This window comes from Triticum urartu, chromosome 6 (assembly GCF_003073215.2).
Source record: "Triticum urartu cultivar G1812 chromosome 6, Tu2.1, whole genome shotgun sequence".
In the NCBI taxonomy this organism is placed as follows: Eukaryota; Viridiplantae; Streptophyta; class Magnoliopsida; order Poales; family Poaceae; genus Triticum; species Triticum urartu.
Genome location: NC_053027.1, coordinates 185,397,901 through 185,412,931, shown reverse-complemented (window position 1 = coordinate 185,412,931; position 15,031 = coordinate 185,397,901). Strand labels below are relative to the sequence as shown.

The window sequence follows — 15,031 nt, the reverse complement described above, 5'->3', positions numbered from 1 at the left end:
AAGGTAAGTCCGTAAGTTACTTGCTAAGTTACTCTTATTATGACTAGCCTGAGGGGAGAGGGGTTAAACTCTGTAAAAAATCCTCCGTAAGTCTAGCATTTCTCTCTCTCTTTCTGATGAGGAACCCATCTATTATTTTCCCTCATCTCTCTGTTGAGAGCAAATGTGACACTTCAAGGTCAGAAGCGTGGCTTTCATTTGTCGACGGCTGATATGATCGCGTGTCTATGACTCTACATCATCCAAGCTTGACAACTCCCGGAATAATCAAACGTTGATTTTTCCGCGCAGGAACAGAAAGAACATCAGAATGGCATCTCTGGAGTTGAACGCGCGCACGCACACAATGGACAATACAGGTCGACGCGGCCAGCTAGCGGCACCAAGCCGCCAACTACCTCCAGCGCCACCACCACGCAGTAGTACCTCCGTGCCGCAGTGGTGCACCCCGCGGCCCGCGCTTGACCCGTCGCCATCTCGAAGCCCGTCGAACCAACGTGCTATATAATCACGAGCCGTATCGAGGGGCTTCTCGTCTCCTCCTCAGCCCCCGGCGTCCTTCCTTCAGCGCGCCGCCGCCGTGCTGTTATTGCCGATGGAAACCTCGGGGCGACACGGCGCCTCCGGCTGCTACACCCCTCCCGCGGCAGACAGGCTCTGGAGGCAGCGCTCCTCTCCGGCACCTGTTGTGTCCGCCTTCTTGCCGCGCGGCGGCCACGGTGGCCAGGCGCGAAGAAAGATCAGGAGCGCGCGTCTGGGCGGGATTGGGAAGGTTGGGCACCGCAACGGCGAGGAGGCGGAGTTGGGCCCTGCTGCCTTGCCAGGCGGCGGCATGGGGTTCGCGCGAGCGCTGTGGATGCGGATCGTCACGAAGGTGATGAGCCGGAGGGGTTCCTCCGTGAAGGAGCGGTACGCGCAGGAGGATTACGAGCAAAACTTCGACGAGGGCGACGCGGCTGGGGAGCCCGAGAACCTCCCGCGGTCCTTCTCCGCGCGGTACGCCCGCCGGCGTCCTGCTGGGATGGCGTTCTCGGATATAGCTCACCGCCGGCATTTGCATCCTGATTGTGGGTAATTAAATCTTGTGAGGAGTTTGTGGACGTGAGAAACGATCGCGTCATCGACTCATGGGTGTAGCTCAGACTGGTCTCTATCTTTGAAGAAAAAAGAATACTACCTCCTTTTTGGTTTAAAGTCCTACGCGTATACCTAGGTTGCCAATTTTATCATCTTAATATAAACTATATAACACAAAAATTATACGGTTTGAAAATAGAACATCTGAAGTTTATATTGATATATTTTCGGAAATGTTAACGCCCACACGTGTGGGCGTTCACCATCCCGACCACACGCAAGCATCACCGTTGGCAGGTGTGTGCACGAATTTTGGAACAAACCAGGTGGTTTTTTGTGCCACGTAGGATGAGGCGTGTGTGCGGTGTGCGAGTAGGTTCGCCCGCACGTTGGTTGCCACCCCGCGGTCAGCGGTTGCCATCTGAGTCGTGCGGTGGAACTGCAATGCGCCCGCACGCCACGCTTCGACTGCGGTTGACGTCGCACGCCTCTGCCCCCTCTCCCTCACGCTTCCATTTACTCACCCGCACCGCAGTTACCGGCAGAACCCACTCGCATTTCAAACCATCGAAGGACAAGGCGAGGGGAGAAGGCGACGGCGAAGGCGGAAGAATCGACGGTGTTCGGGACCGTCGGTGGTGCTCGCCGGAACGGAGCGGCTCGCCGGAGCGCCTGCGGGTTGAAGGTACTGCTCGCTGCAACCCTCGCAATCCCTTCCTGCATTTCCTCCCCTTCCCTCCCTGTTCGATTCCTCGATCGAGATTCGTAGAAATTCAGGCGATTCGTCGATGCGTCGGCGTTCCTGCCGGCGCCGAAGTCGTCTGCTAGCCGCTTTTGGTTGCACTGGTCAGTTTCGTCGCGGGCGCGGCGGCGGCATCGTCGGCGTGGTTCTGCCTGTTCGGAGGCACGCACTAGTATTGCCTATGGATTGAGCAGGTGTCTCCCGGGGTTGTTTTTGATGTGCGTTGGTTCGATTTTGTGTTTGCAGTCAGTTCGTGGGAGAATTTTGAGGGTGAATTTGAAGTCGAGGTAGTTGCCATTGAACCCTAGATCTAGTTAGTTTGGTTTTGAAAATGCAGTATGAGGCGAACTTGATAGTTACATTAACTATCATGTTTGTGCGACCACTAACTCCCTGAACAAATTTGATAGTTGCCACAAACGTGTTTCCCCTTGCGGCAACAAATTACTGAAATGATTGTGTTAGTTGCCACATGTAAGCTTTCTCACATGGCAACTATTTTTCATTCAATGACTGTGATAGTTGCCACACACACGCTCTTCCATGTGGCAAATAATTTTGCTGAAGTAATGTGATAGTTGCCACGCACACGCTCTTTCTCCGTGTGGCAACTAAGATTTGCTGAATTCCTGTGTTAGGTGCCACAATCATGCTATTTTCATTGCGGCCAGTGTTTTTCCGAATGATATGTGATAGTAACCACACTGTGATAGTTGCCACAATCGGTAGTCAATGTACATTCACGAGCCAACTGCACTGGATGGCAACCACTGTGCACATAAAGTGTGCCTGTTGCCACCTGGATAGTATATTCATGTGGCAAATAGAGTGTGAACACACTGTCTGTTGCCATTCTGCATATAAGACAATGTGGCAAATTGGTTGCATAATGTGGCAACCGACTTTGCATATCAAATGTATCAGATGCCATACATATGCTTTGCATGTGGCAAGTTTTTGCTGACCTCTTTGCATTTACATTTCCACCATGACAATTTGGTCTGTTCCCATCTCAGCAGAATGGCTCGTGGTGATCGTCAAAACGACGATGATGATTTCATGGATCCACCACAGCGTAATCGGGCAACTGGGCGAAGAAAAGAGGGTGATGAGGTAAATGTTCATACATCCCCCTTTCCTCCTGCTGTATGTTAATGGTTGACACCTTGAGCTTGCAGTCGTCTGACACGAACTAAAATTTCTTTACATTGCAAAACGCGGCAACAACTGATCTCTTTTTTGCAAAAACATGGCAACAACTGATCACTATATGTCTGTTTTTTGCAGAAGAAGAAACGTATTCGTAACAGAGCCTCCCAAGAACGACTGACTGCGTTGACTGACAAATTCAGCGACGATCAGAAGGGGGCTGCTGCTGAGATGGGTATGCAGTCTATGATGGCTGTCCGGTGCACGAACCTTGTCAACCCTGTATGCGATTGGCTTGGTGAGATCTACGACCCCGCCTCCAGAGAATTCGTGATTCCGGGACGCGGAAGACTACCGCTGAATGAGGAATCCGTGTTCTGCACGTTGGGTGTGCCCCGTGGACATATCAAAGTCCCGTACGAGGTCAACAACGAGATCGAGGAAGCGCTGTTCCCCCGTTTGTTTCCTGGGTTGGGATCCATGCCGAACACGACTGCAGTGGCAGATTCGTTGGAGGCCATGACGACGCACGGAGATGTTTTCAAGATGAAGCTACTCATGTACCTCATCTCAGCCGTTTTCACGCCGACCACTTCTCTTCGCCCAAGCAACAAATGCTTCCCCATCCTGGTGAATGATCTATCTTTACTACATTATTTTTCCTTCAATTTTTTTGCTCTGATGTCATGTGCAAGCTAGTCACTGACAGTTTTTTTGTTGTTTTTTCCATTGGAATTCTGACGCGGCAACTCCTTGTCCTGAATTTTATGCGGTGCAGGCGAAACTGAAAGATGTGAAGAACATGAACTGGTGTAAGTTCATTGCCGACTTCCTGCATGATGCATTTGCAAGCAAGGTGTACCAGAAGGGTTGTCGACTGCATTTAATGGTATTTTTTACCGGTCCTTTATGTGAACACTATTTTTAACACATCTTTATTCATGCATGTCAACATGATCATAACATGATGGCAACTGCCATGTTGATTATGTGGCAACTGCCATCATGACTATATGGCAACTGCCATCATACTGTGATGGCAACTGCCAACATGACAACATGGCAACTGCCATCATACTATGATGGCAACTGCCATCACTCTATGATGGCAACTAGCACATGCAGATGGCATATTCTTCGTAAAATACCATATATTTTATCCTGTTATTTGTCGCAAAATACCATGACCGCAACTGATTTTTCTTTCTTTTTAAAATTGTTGTACATCAGCTCATGTATGTCGACTGCCTTGATCTGTCCACCGTGGACTTCACTGGGACAGGAGGCCCGCCGCCTGCGCACAAGTTTGTTGTTTCTGCGTGGACTATCGATGCTGTCAAGGCTGTGCTTGCTGCAGACAGGGTAACTGATAGCAAATATGGTAAACTGCAGGTTAGTTCTGCTTTTTTTTGCAACACATGAACTGCTAGTCAGTGTTCATCATTCTCTCTCTTATATCATTTGCTACTTTTTTTTCTTTCTCCCCAGCTGATGGCCAAGCATTCTATAGACTACAGCGTGTTTGGGGGGCCTCAAAACTTTGAAAAGTGGATGGACGTGCACTCAGCTCCGTCTTGTTCTTCAGAGGTAATCAAAAGATCTACATATATGGTTTGCCGTGGAGTATTTTTCGATGTCGTGCAAGTGATTGCAATACGGGGTTGTCATTGATGCCTCTTTGTTTTGTGTACAGGCGAGGGCACCTGTTGAGCAGCTAATAGGGCAGTTTGCATCTCGAATGACTGGCTTGCTCGGGAAGTTGGTTGAGGGGTGGACGTCCCTCAGTGGCTCTGAAGGCGACGCGGTTGCGAGGCAATTCACTTCATTCGTCCCAGAACATACACACCGGCCAACCGGTTGCCGTGGCCGGTATGACTACAACAGTTCCCAGGAGCCCGCTGACACACAAGATGAACTACGTGGAGACGCTGGTCTCAGCAAGGATGACGATGATGTCATGGATAATGTGCAAGAGGACACCGATGATGATGAACACGCTGAAGTTCGCGCGGGTGGTAACAAGGGCAAGGATGCAACAGATGTCCCCCAACCGGATAAAGTCAAACAACGCACGGCTGTGAGAGGCGAAGGGGTTTTGCCATCAAAGAGGGGGATGGCTCCAGAGGGTGCTGGGCAAGTTTCTGCTGGCAAGAGGTCTAGGACCGACCCTGTAGCTGCCAGGAAGAGGTTCGACTTTCATCTTAGCTTTTTGCTTTGTCTATTTTCTTCGAACAGACTCATCCTCTTTTTTGCACTTGTGTTCTTTCAAACGCGGCAACGAGATTGCTGTCTGACAATTGCCACCTCTTTTTTTTGACCTCCATCTCATACGTGCAGCGAGCCGACAGCTGGTGGATGAGCAATTACGAAGAAACAGGCGCCAACGCCAACCCGTGTTTCTTCTCGGTTGAACAAAGGTGCCCCCATTGCCGGTGATACCACTTCCACCAGGGCATCTCCTCGCACGACGACAACCAACACCGGGGATCCTGTCGTGTTGCCAGACCTGAGGAAGGCAGTCAGGAAGTAGGTTTCTTCATCCGCTTTCATTGACATAGCGCTATATTTTTTGATTTTCCAATGCATTCGTTTAGCTTGTCACATTGTCTTCTGTCATCGCCCCCCCCCACGTGGCAACCGCTGTTTTACCAAATGATATTTTATTTACTTTCTAAACGTGTGGCAACTTCTATTTTTGTTTTTCACATGGCAAGTGGAATGTAGGCCAAATGGTAACTTTAATGTACCTTATGGCAACTGCCATCTTTTTACCGTTGTCTTGTGAGCTCATCCCACGCCTAGGTTTGAAATTGCATTCATGGCAAATCAGACATTTTTATCATTCTTTCAAGGTTGCTAACATGGCAACTGCTGCTGGATGGCAACTGCTAGTTATGACACATGGCAACTGATGTTCCCCTTACATGGCAACTGCCAGCTTTTCCACCTTTTTTCCATTTTCTTAAGGTTTCTACCAAGGCAAACATAATTTTGTTTCATTTTTAAATACCTTTTTCATGCACTTCATTTTTTTTGCAGGGTGAAGAAGACTACTACGCGTGGGTCCAAGCATATCAGTAAGGACCCGCTCGAACGCATGCATTCAAAGTTGTCAACAGGGGGCAACTCAGATGTACAGGAGGCACCAGTCGACAATACTGCTGCTGCACCGTTGACCGCTCCCACCAACTCTGATGCAAGTGGCAGACCATCTCCGCCGGCTGTAGATGTGCAGCCTACAACAACAGGCATCCGTACATCGGGGAGTGACGAGTCGGTATCTGCCAGGACAGATGAAATACTGCCAACCCTTCTGGCAATGAAGGATGCTGCTGTGAGTCATGCCACCCCATCAGCAAGCGTTGAAGTGGACGCTCCCGAGACGAACCTAGGCAAGGAAGATTCCCGCTCATCTGACACTGATTCCAAGCGCGTGTGCGGTGGCACTCCTGTGTCCACGACGGAAGCGGTCGAGGCGGCAGTTCACAAGGACATGCCATCTACAGGTGAGAGTCCTGGCACAACAGCTCCAGCTCCTGGCGGTGCAGATACTGCTAAGGCGACTGTTTCGCGTGTTGGTCTACCACCTAGGCGTCGTAGCCCCCGCAAGCAACCAACAGACATACCGAACGCACCGACAGTAGCCAGGAGCAGGAGAGACGAGTCTGGTTTTGTTCCTGCATCCACACTGTTCCCGCCACCTGCCAAAAGCAATGTGATGGAGAAACCTGAAGACCGGAGCACAACTGATGCAGGTGTCAAGCCGGGCACGAGAGACGCAGGTGAACACCCGGAGCAGATTGCGCCATTTCCTGCAGTGGAAATCCCCAGCATAAATCTGCGCACTTCCAGGCTCCCAATCAACGTCGGTGTCCCCTACAGCCCAAACAAGAAGATTGTCATGAAACCTACGGTTGATACCACTGACAACACGCCCCGCCCTGCAAATAAGGACGATCATTCTGCAGCTGCCGATTCAGATATGTTTGTTGATCTTTCACCCTTGGATTCTGCCCCGCAAGTCGTTCGTGGTCCGGCCAGCAGGAATGAGAGGCACCCAATGGCCTTTACCCCACCGAGTTTCAACCTTGGCATCAGTCAAGATCAACCGGTTGTGCAAAATCCTATGCCAGTTGCCTTTGCATTCCCAGGAGGCATGCCTGCAATGATGGCGCAGCCAATGGTCGAGGGCAGGAAGGCTGTCAAGTTCGCAGAGCCGATTATGGCAGGTACACTTGCCATGTCCATATGATTTTTCTTGCACACGTCTGTGTAGTTTCACTGTTGTCCCAATCATATTTTTTGTTTTGGGGGGTTCTCACTTGTGATGGCAACTGACATGCGATGACATGGCAACTGGATTTGATGCACCGTGTCACCTACTTTTTTTTCTACCATGCTGCATTTTACATTTGGGCAACCATGTGGCAACTGAAGTTGATTCAATATGGCAACCGTAGTCTCCGTAACATGGCAAACACAGTGCATCACACATGGCAACTGGAATTGATTCAACACCATGTCACCTGCATTTTTTTTGTTTCCATGCTGCATTTTTTCATAAAGCAATCACATGGCAAGTGCAGTTGACACAACATGGCAACTGTAGTTGCTGTGACATGGCAACTACATTCCAACTAGATGGCAACTACATTCCAACTACATGGCAACTGTAGTTGCTATGACATGGTCACTACAGCTGGACCACACATGGCAACTGCCCCACTTTTTCCTACCTACAACTCACATCATGCACCCCATCTTTTCTCACAATCCATCTGCTTTTGATTTCCTAGGTATCCTAACCCACTTTTTTTATCACTGCAGCCACACCTGAGGAGATTTCACCGTTTCTTGAAGAAACTTACCGCATGCTTGAGGAGGCAGCATTGCAGAGGAAGTCCTCATGAGGGCAAGGGCAATCAAGTTCCAACGTGCCTGCAGACACGGTATCTGAGGATACCATTAGGAGTGCCACTCCTGGTTCTGTGAGGCAGCAGAGGGTAGTGCACCCACCTCCCGTGGAAGACTACGAGCCCGAATTCAGGGCCACTAAAGAACAGACCCAGCTGTACGATATCGTCAAGCGGTTTGGAAATGCGAGGTCCAGTGGCAAGCACATGAAGGAGTTGAAAGCGTAAACGACCACACCCCATAACATCTCATTTTGCTTTGCTCCTTTTTTACCATTCACATCCTTCGTACTTTCTATATTATATTGTTTTAGTTCTTTCATAATTTTTTTTACTTAGTAGGCATGATCCTTCCATGTTATATTGTTTTCATACAGCTCATGTTTGGACAGAACCAAAGTCATTCAATGCGGAGCGACGTACGTCGACCTTGGTGATCTTGCTGAGTCCGTGAGGCCAAACGGCAAAATGTCGACGAACGTAGTTGCATGCGGGATTGACTACATCAACAACCACACCGATGTGTGCGCCGACAAGACAATCATGCATTACAGTGTGACCTGCAAAATATGGGACGGTGACTTCCACCACAAAATCCTGAGGAAGAACTTTGCCCAACACGGTGATTTCAAGCTCACAATGAAGAAATATGTGAGTACTCCTTCAATGTCTGCACCTTTTTTCACAAGGTGTGCTTTTTGTTGCCATCATCTGCAGTTGTGTTTTACGTGGCAACTGTTTTCATGTGGCAACAGCTGCCGTGCACACTGACTTATTTGATTTTTGCATGCCGCGCAAACTATGTGGCAACTCGACAGTAAAATACATGGCATACTTTTGTTCACACATGGACGGCAACTTTATTTCAACTACCCCCACCCATAACCAGAGTTTTTCTACATGATTCTAATTCCTTTGTCCCTCTGCTGTTCTTTACGCGAACGCTGATTCTCATTTTCCTCACTTTTTTAAATGCAGGTCATGTTCCCCATGTTCCAGGAGCTTTCACCACATGACCCACACGACAAGTGTGGTCACCACTACGTGATCTGTCTTGACCTGAAGAACCAACGTGTTGAGGTGCTTGATTCAATCCGTTCGGAAGATGATGCAGACCTCACCACGCATGCTGAATTCTTCATTAAGAACCTCAAAGAGACATGGCACCGTCACTATGAACACTCAAAGGTCCAGATCAGTCATTTCCCGACTGAGTATGTGGCGACTACAAAGCAAGGGAACACGTAATTCCTTCCTCCCTTTTCGTCTGCCATTTTACATCAATCCAATTCCTATTTTGTTTTGTCAGATCTGAAATTGAAGTCTGTCTTTTGTTACGTCTGAGCTCTTTGCGTGGTCACATTACTCTTTTCCTCGTGCAGGACGGACTGTGGCTTTCATGCGCTGGAGTACCTTGCGAAGTGGGAAGGCAGAATTGTCCCCGCTATCACAGTTGCAACGGTCGTTGAGCTCCGGAAAATCCACACATGGAACTGGTTGACGAATGAAGATTTCAACAAGCGGGTGGGAGCACGCGAGTTTGTGCAGGAAGCTGTCAAGAAAGTCACCAAGAAGTACAAGTGATCACGTGGCGTTACAGACCGGACGCACACCTTACATTCTGTTGCCGAGGAATGTAAGGTATTATCTCGTTGTTTATTGTTGAAAACTATGTTTGTGTGCTATGTTATGGCTACAACCCCGCGTAGGATACTATGTAGTGGTGGTGTGCGAGTGACATTTGAATAGTTTCATGTAATATATGTGTGGACGTGAACCTACTTTTAGGCATAATTATTACAATGGTTTCGTCGTTTCTAGCACCGGTTTGATGCTTTGAACGCATCTACGATGTTTTAAAAACGATGGCAAATGTAGTTCATCATACATGGGTAGTGGAAGTCATTGTCGTTTTACATTTTTGGCTGTTTTGCTTCTTCATTTTCATCGGTAACTGCACGGGGGTAGGTTGATCATGCAGCCACAACGTCTTTGCTGGGGTTTATGCACGTTACGTTGTTTTCCAACTTGTTTCCCATACACTTGCACACAACACACTACGTGCCCGTAAACCGCGTCGTTTTTGTCATGTGAATACATGCCATGCAGAGTCATCAGGAATACCATGGCATATGTCCAATACATCTAACATGGCAGATACAGTACAAACAACATGGCAGCTCCAGCATAATTAACATGGCAACTACAGCACAACTAAGATGGCAGATCCAGTACAATTAACATGGCAGATCCACTACAACTAGCATGGCATATTCAGTACAAAACAGCATGGCATATTTAGCATAAATTAGCATGGCATGTTTAGTATCAAAAATCATGGCAGACTAACTACACATAACATGGCAAATTAAATGCATACATCATGGCAAATTAAGTACCCATAACATGGCAACTGCATTTAACCATTCAATGAATTTTCCCTTGCACTTCTGATGCCCCTGAAGAGTTATTCCCCCAATTGTTTTAAAAAAGAATTCTCAACATCTAGGGTACAAAACAAAATGTCCACAATGCCACAATTTTTGCTCATGGATTAGCCGCCCCTTTCTTCGTTTTCTTGTGTTTTGCTTGGATCTCCAATCCCGACTTGTACCTTATCTCTCCTGGACGACCCTTTGTGATGGAACGGGGTGGGTTCCTGACCTGGGTCTGTGTGCTTGCTGTTCCAGATCCTATCTCCGAGTTTTCAGATGACGGCCCCGTGGATGAAGGCACGCTTGATGTGCGGGGGAACCGGTGTAAGGCTTCCTCGGCTTTCCTCTTCTTGATCTCATCAAGCTCTCTTTTTAGTGCTTTCCTGTGTTTTTCTGCGACTCTCGCTGTGTCATCACTCTTGCACGCTTCATCAATTAGCTCAGCATAGTTCTTTGTCAGCACAACGTGCCTCACGGCTTCCATGGTTGACTCTGGTCTCTCGTCATGCACAGCCAGAACTGCGTGTGTTGTTTGCGGCGCCAACGCATCGTCAGCGTCCCAAGTCCATCGCCGCCTTATGAAATGTCGGGGCATCCGTGTCACAGCGTTCACGTCCATTACTTTTAGTATGTGACAGCACACAATGCCGTCCCGTTCGAACTTGCAGCATTGGCAGTAGAACTCGCCTTCGCCTATCGAGGCTGTGACCAAGTAGTTCCTTCCTTTTTCCGGGTCTTCAGGTTCTGAATCTGACATGCCCAAAATAGAACACACCTTGAACGTACGTTCGTCCACCTGGAAAGCCGTGAACATGCTGGCACGCTTTATTTCTTCCTGGAATCTGCATTTTTTGTGTGTTTTCTGTTAAACTATTGTGGGCTTTTTTCTTGTAGCACCTTATGCTGTCATGGAAAATAGATATACATTTTGTTTGAACATGGCAAACGTAATTCATTGAACATGGCAAATATAGTATGTTGAACATGGCAAATGCAGTACGCTATACATGGCAAATGCAGTACAATAGACATGGCAACTGCATTTTCAACAAACATGGCAGATGCATCTTATTTAAACATGGCAACTGCATTTTGTTAAACATGGCAACTAGAGTTTATTAAACATGGCAATTGCATTTCAGCAAACATGGCAGTTGCATTTTAGTAAACATGGCAATTGCATTTCAATAGACATGGCAACAACATAATATTTTCCATTTGACACTAGCATTTGCACACCAACATGTCCAATGGAAGTACATTGCATTAAACATGGCAACTGCATTTTATTGAACATTGAAACTGCATCCGGGTAAGCATGAAAAACAGAATTTCTATTGAATATGACAACTGCATCTGAGTAAGCATGGCAAACAATACTTTATTAAACATGGCAACCGCAAAATCATGGCAACTGCATCGCACTCTATAAGGCACATACTGACTTGGTGCTTTTTCTGCAAATAAGACTGTAACGCAACTGACTTACTTGTTAAATATCTTGTTGGTGTATATCTTGCTCATTTGCCTCTCCATCGGTAAGTACGTTAGCAATTTTGGCTGCTTTAGCGCGGTGTTCGCTTCTTGCTGCAGCTCAGATCCCAGAATTTTTTGTTGCAAAGTTGTGTACTGCTTGGCAAACTGTAGCAATGAGTTGCCAGGACTAACATACCGCTTCAAAACAGCATTGAATCCCTCGCTGCGCTGCGTAGTCTGCAGAAAGGGGAAGAAGCACTGCATGAAGTAGGTCGGCACCCAGTACATTCGCTTCTCCCACAGGCTTACAAGAGTCTCGTTGTCTTGGACTTGATGTGTTTCAGTCATGGCCATCCAGCTCCTTTCAAACTCCTCCACCATCAAGCTGTGGTCCACGCACAGTTCGAATGCCTTGTGCAGCTCTGGACGGTCAGCAAAGAACGGTCCTAGCGTCTCCTCAGCCTTCTTTATAATGTGCCACCTACAGTGCCTGTGCACTGCCAACGGAAAGACCTCCTCTATGCCTGCACGCATGCTGAAATCCTGGTCCGTTATTATGTTCATCGGAGCAAGTCCATCCATGCACTCCAAGAAGGTCTTGAACAGCCAAACGTACCCATCCGTGTCTTCGTTCCGGACGAGCCCGCAGCCGAACTGCAACAACTGATTGTGGTTATTTATCCCTATGAACGGAGCGCACGGCATCTTGTACATGTTGGTGAGGTACGTCGCGTCGAATGAAATGCAATCTCGGAAATGTTTTTAGGCTCTCCTTGCAGGACCATCCACCCAATACATGTTCCTGACACGGTCCTCATCGTCCAACCTTATCCTGTAGAAGAAATCTGCATCTTCTTTGGCTTTCTCATCGAAGTAGGCAATTGTGGCCTCTATGTCTGCCAACTTGCTCTCTCTACGGTACCTTGCCCGTAGGTTTGTGACGTCAGCTGGTATGTACAGCATGCTACTCAGAGTCCCCTTTTTGCTGTGGATGAGAGATAGTACCTGCACCATTCTCGATGGACCGACGTTACAATCATGTAGCAGCTTTACGAATTGCCTTTCGACGGGGGTGAACCCTCTGTGGGCGGTCCAGAAATTTCACCAGGTCGAACTTCTTTATCAGTTGGTGGTTGTGCTCGTCAAAATACTCATTGACCACCCACTGTGCTCCATCTACGTTTAGCTTACACCGGACAGGGCACTCGTCTTCTGAATGATACCTCTCTTTCGTTCCGGAACGACAGGCGCATCGCCTTTCCCCTTCTTGTTCCTGCGTGCCTTGTGGCACCTCATCTCACCTCTGCTGTACTCGTTAGTTTTCTTAATTTTCCTATGGTATCGGTGTTGACCGCAAACCCATGGAACTTTGCATATTGTCTGGTAGTATTCCTTTGCTGCTTCGAATGACTCAAATCTTTGCCCAATGTACGGTGGCTGAGGCACCACGATCTCTGATTGCCCACCATCTTCATCCCCTTGCGCGTCGTCGTCAGTTTCATCGTTCACTTCAGTATGGGTGGCAGTCCCATCTACCTGAGATTTGCCAGTGCTTGTGTTCAAAGGGGTGCTTGTCGGCATTGCTGGAATGATTGCCATTTCCGACTCTGACTCGAAATTGTTTGCGGCATGTTTGTCTGCTGTCTGGTGGAACGCGTCTTCCATGCGCTCAGAGCTCCCCGCAGTAGATGTGCCGGCGCCGCTGTGCATTGTAGTTGTAGGTTCTGTAACAGGGAAAAACAGGTACGAGATTAAGAATTTTGTGTTGGATAACATGTGGATCGCAACGGATCACACCATCTTCGAGTGATTTTCCATGACATCTTTTACAGACAGCAAGCCGTCAGTCTGTGGGTGGTCATTTTTATGGCAGCTGTAGGTGTGCAGACATGGCACCTACTATTCAACAAACATGGCAACCATTGTTTTGCCTACAAATAACTACAAATAGCAAATGTAGCGCTGTTTTTTGTGGTTCAGATATTTTCCCTCTACCTTGTTGTGCTGTATTTGACCATCGTGTGTGGTCTGTTACACCATAATGACGTGATCCACCAGGAATTTGCGAAGCTTGCCACGAGACGTTTGCCGGGTCACCGCCAGCGTAATAACCTGCAATCATAGTAGTGGTTGGTCAAATCGCGGCAAATGCATTTCGTGCTAGCACGGCAACTGCAGTTGCCCTTATGTGGCAAATGCATTTTTGCTTGCATGGCAACTGAAGTTGCATCGGTAGGGCAATCGCAGTTTGTTATTAGATGGCAATTGCAGTTGTCATGAAATGGCAACTGCAACTTTTCCTACATGGCAACTGCAGGTGTGCAGAGATGGCAAATGTTGTTTTTAATACATGGCAACCGTAGAAGACCAGTCATGGCAATTTTTGTAGTTGTCAACTATGCTCCTTGTGCTGACTGAGCATCCGCATCTTCACTATGTTTATGGACTCACCTGTGTACGACGTCGATGGCAGGTACATGGGTGCTGCCCGATTCCACGTGCTGCACGAAGGCTCTGCATTTTACACCCGTGATAACTCGTGAGTCCTTTTGCCATCTTTTTTCCATGTTCATTTTTCATGTCCACGGCATTATGTGCTCTTTTTTCATTTTTGCATTACCTTGATTAGCCATACTAGCTAGTTGGAGTTGGCTGCCCGTACATTTGTCAGCGTTAGCGCCTTGTGAGTGCACTTGCCACGGGGCCCCCCTAAGAGTGTTCTGGTCATAAGAACCTGCAAGACAAATGACAGTGCACGACATAAGTAGAATGTCATGTCCATCGTCGCGAAGATGGCAAATGTTTCTCTTCATTTTTTAGCACGCATCGTACCTACGCCTGCATACTGTTCTAGCAGCGGCAGCAACGGCCCTGCAGAGATGAGCTGACTGTACTCTGATGCATCGAAAGGTGGCGGCGTTTCTGGCCTTTGAGAATCCCAATCATCTGCACCATCTTCGTGATTCATTCTTTTCCGTGTCTCGCTTCTATTCTGATGTGCTCTCAATCACTGGATGAACAAGAAGGCATCAACAATCCAATTTTTTTATCATTGTGCTGCTTGCATGTAGAAGTTAACACGTCAGTGCTATCACATTTTCATGCGTTGGCAACCAACATATCATGGCTAGTAGGACATGCACATCCACTATCCTTTTTCTAAAATCCGGTGCTAGCTATCCGTTTGATTCGATGGCATCAGGCTCTACAATAGGATGGCAAGCAATAAGTTGACATGG

At 47.9% G+C, this 15,031-nt stretch overlaps 3 protein-coding genes across 3 annotated transcripts; 2 read left to right on the top strand and 1 right to left on the bottom strand.

Moving 5' to 3' along the window:
* Nucleotides 1-292: 292 nt before the first annotated feature.
* LOC125516033 lies at nucleotides 293-1,194 on the top strand. Its single transcript, XM_048681515.1, has one exon. It carries the CDS (start codon nucleotides 596-598, stop codon nucleotides 1,073-1,075), a length of 480 nt encoding a protein of 159 aa, XP_048537472.1. The 5' UTR covers nucleotides 293-595; the 3' UTR covers nucleotides 1,076-1,194.
* Nucleotides 1,195-8,201: 7,007 nt separating this feature from the next.
* Nucleotides 8,202-9,129, top strand: LOC125517431. The gene is made up of 2 exons (XM_048682635.1): nucleotides 8,202-8,532; nucleotides 8,860-9,129. Exons 1-2 carry the CDS (start codon nucleotides 8,350-8,352, stop codon nucleotides 9,127-9,129), a joined length of 453 nt encoding a protein of 150 aa, XP_048538592.1. The 5' UTR covers nucleotides 8,202-8,349.
* A 5,054-nt stretch (nucleotides 9,130-14,183) lies between these two features.
* LOC125516685 lies at nucleotides 14,184-14,760 on the bottom strand. The gene is made up of 3 exons (XM_048682033.1): nucleotides 14,625-14,760; nucleotides 14,413-14,526; nucleotides 14,184-14,306 (listed from the first exon to the last, which is right to left on the bottom strand). The coding sequence occupies exons 1-3, from the start codon at nucleotides 14,758-14,760 to the stop codon at nucleotides 14,185-14,187; spliced, it is 372 nt and encodes a 123-aa protein (XP_048537990.1). The 3' UTR covers nucleotide 14,184.
* Nucleotides 14,761-15,031: the final 271 nt, after the last annotated feature.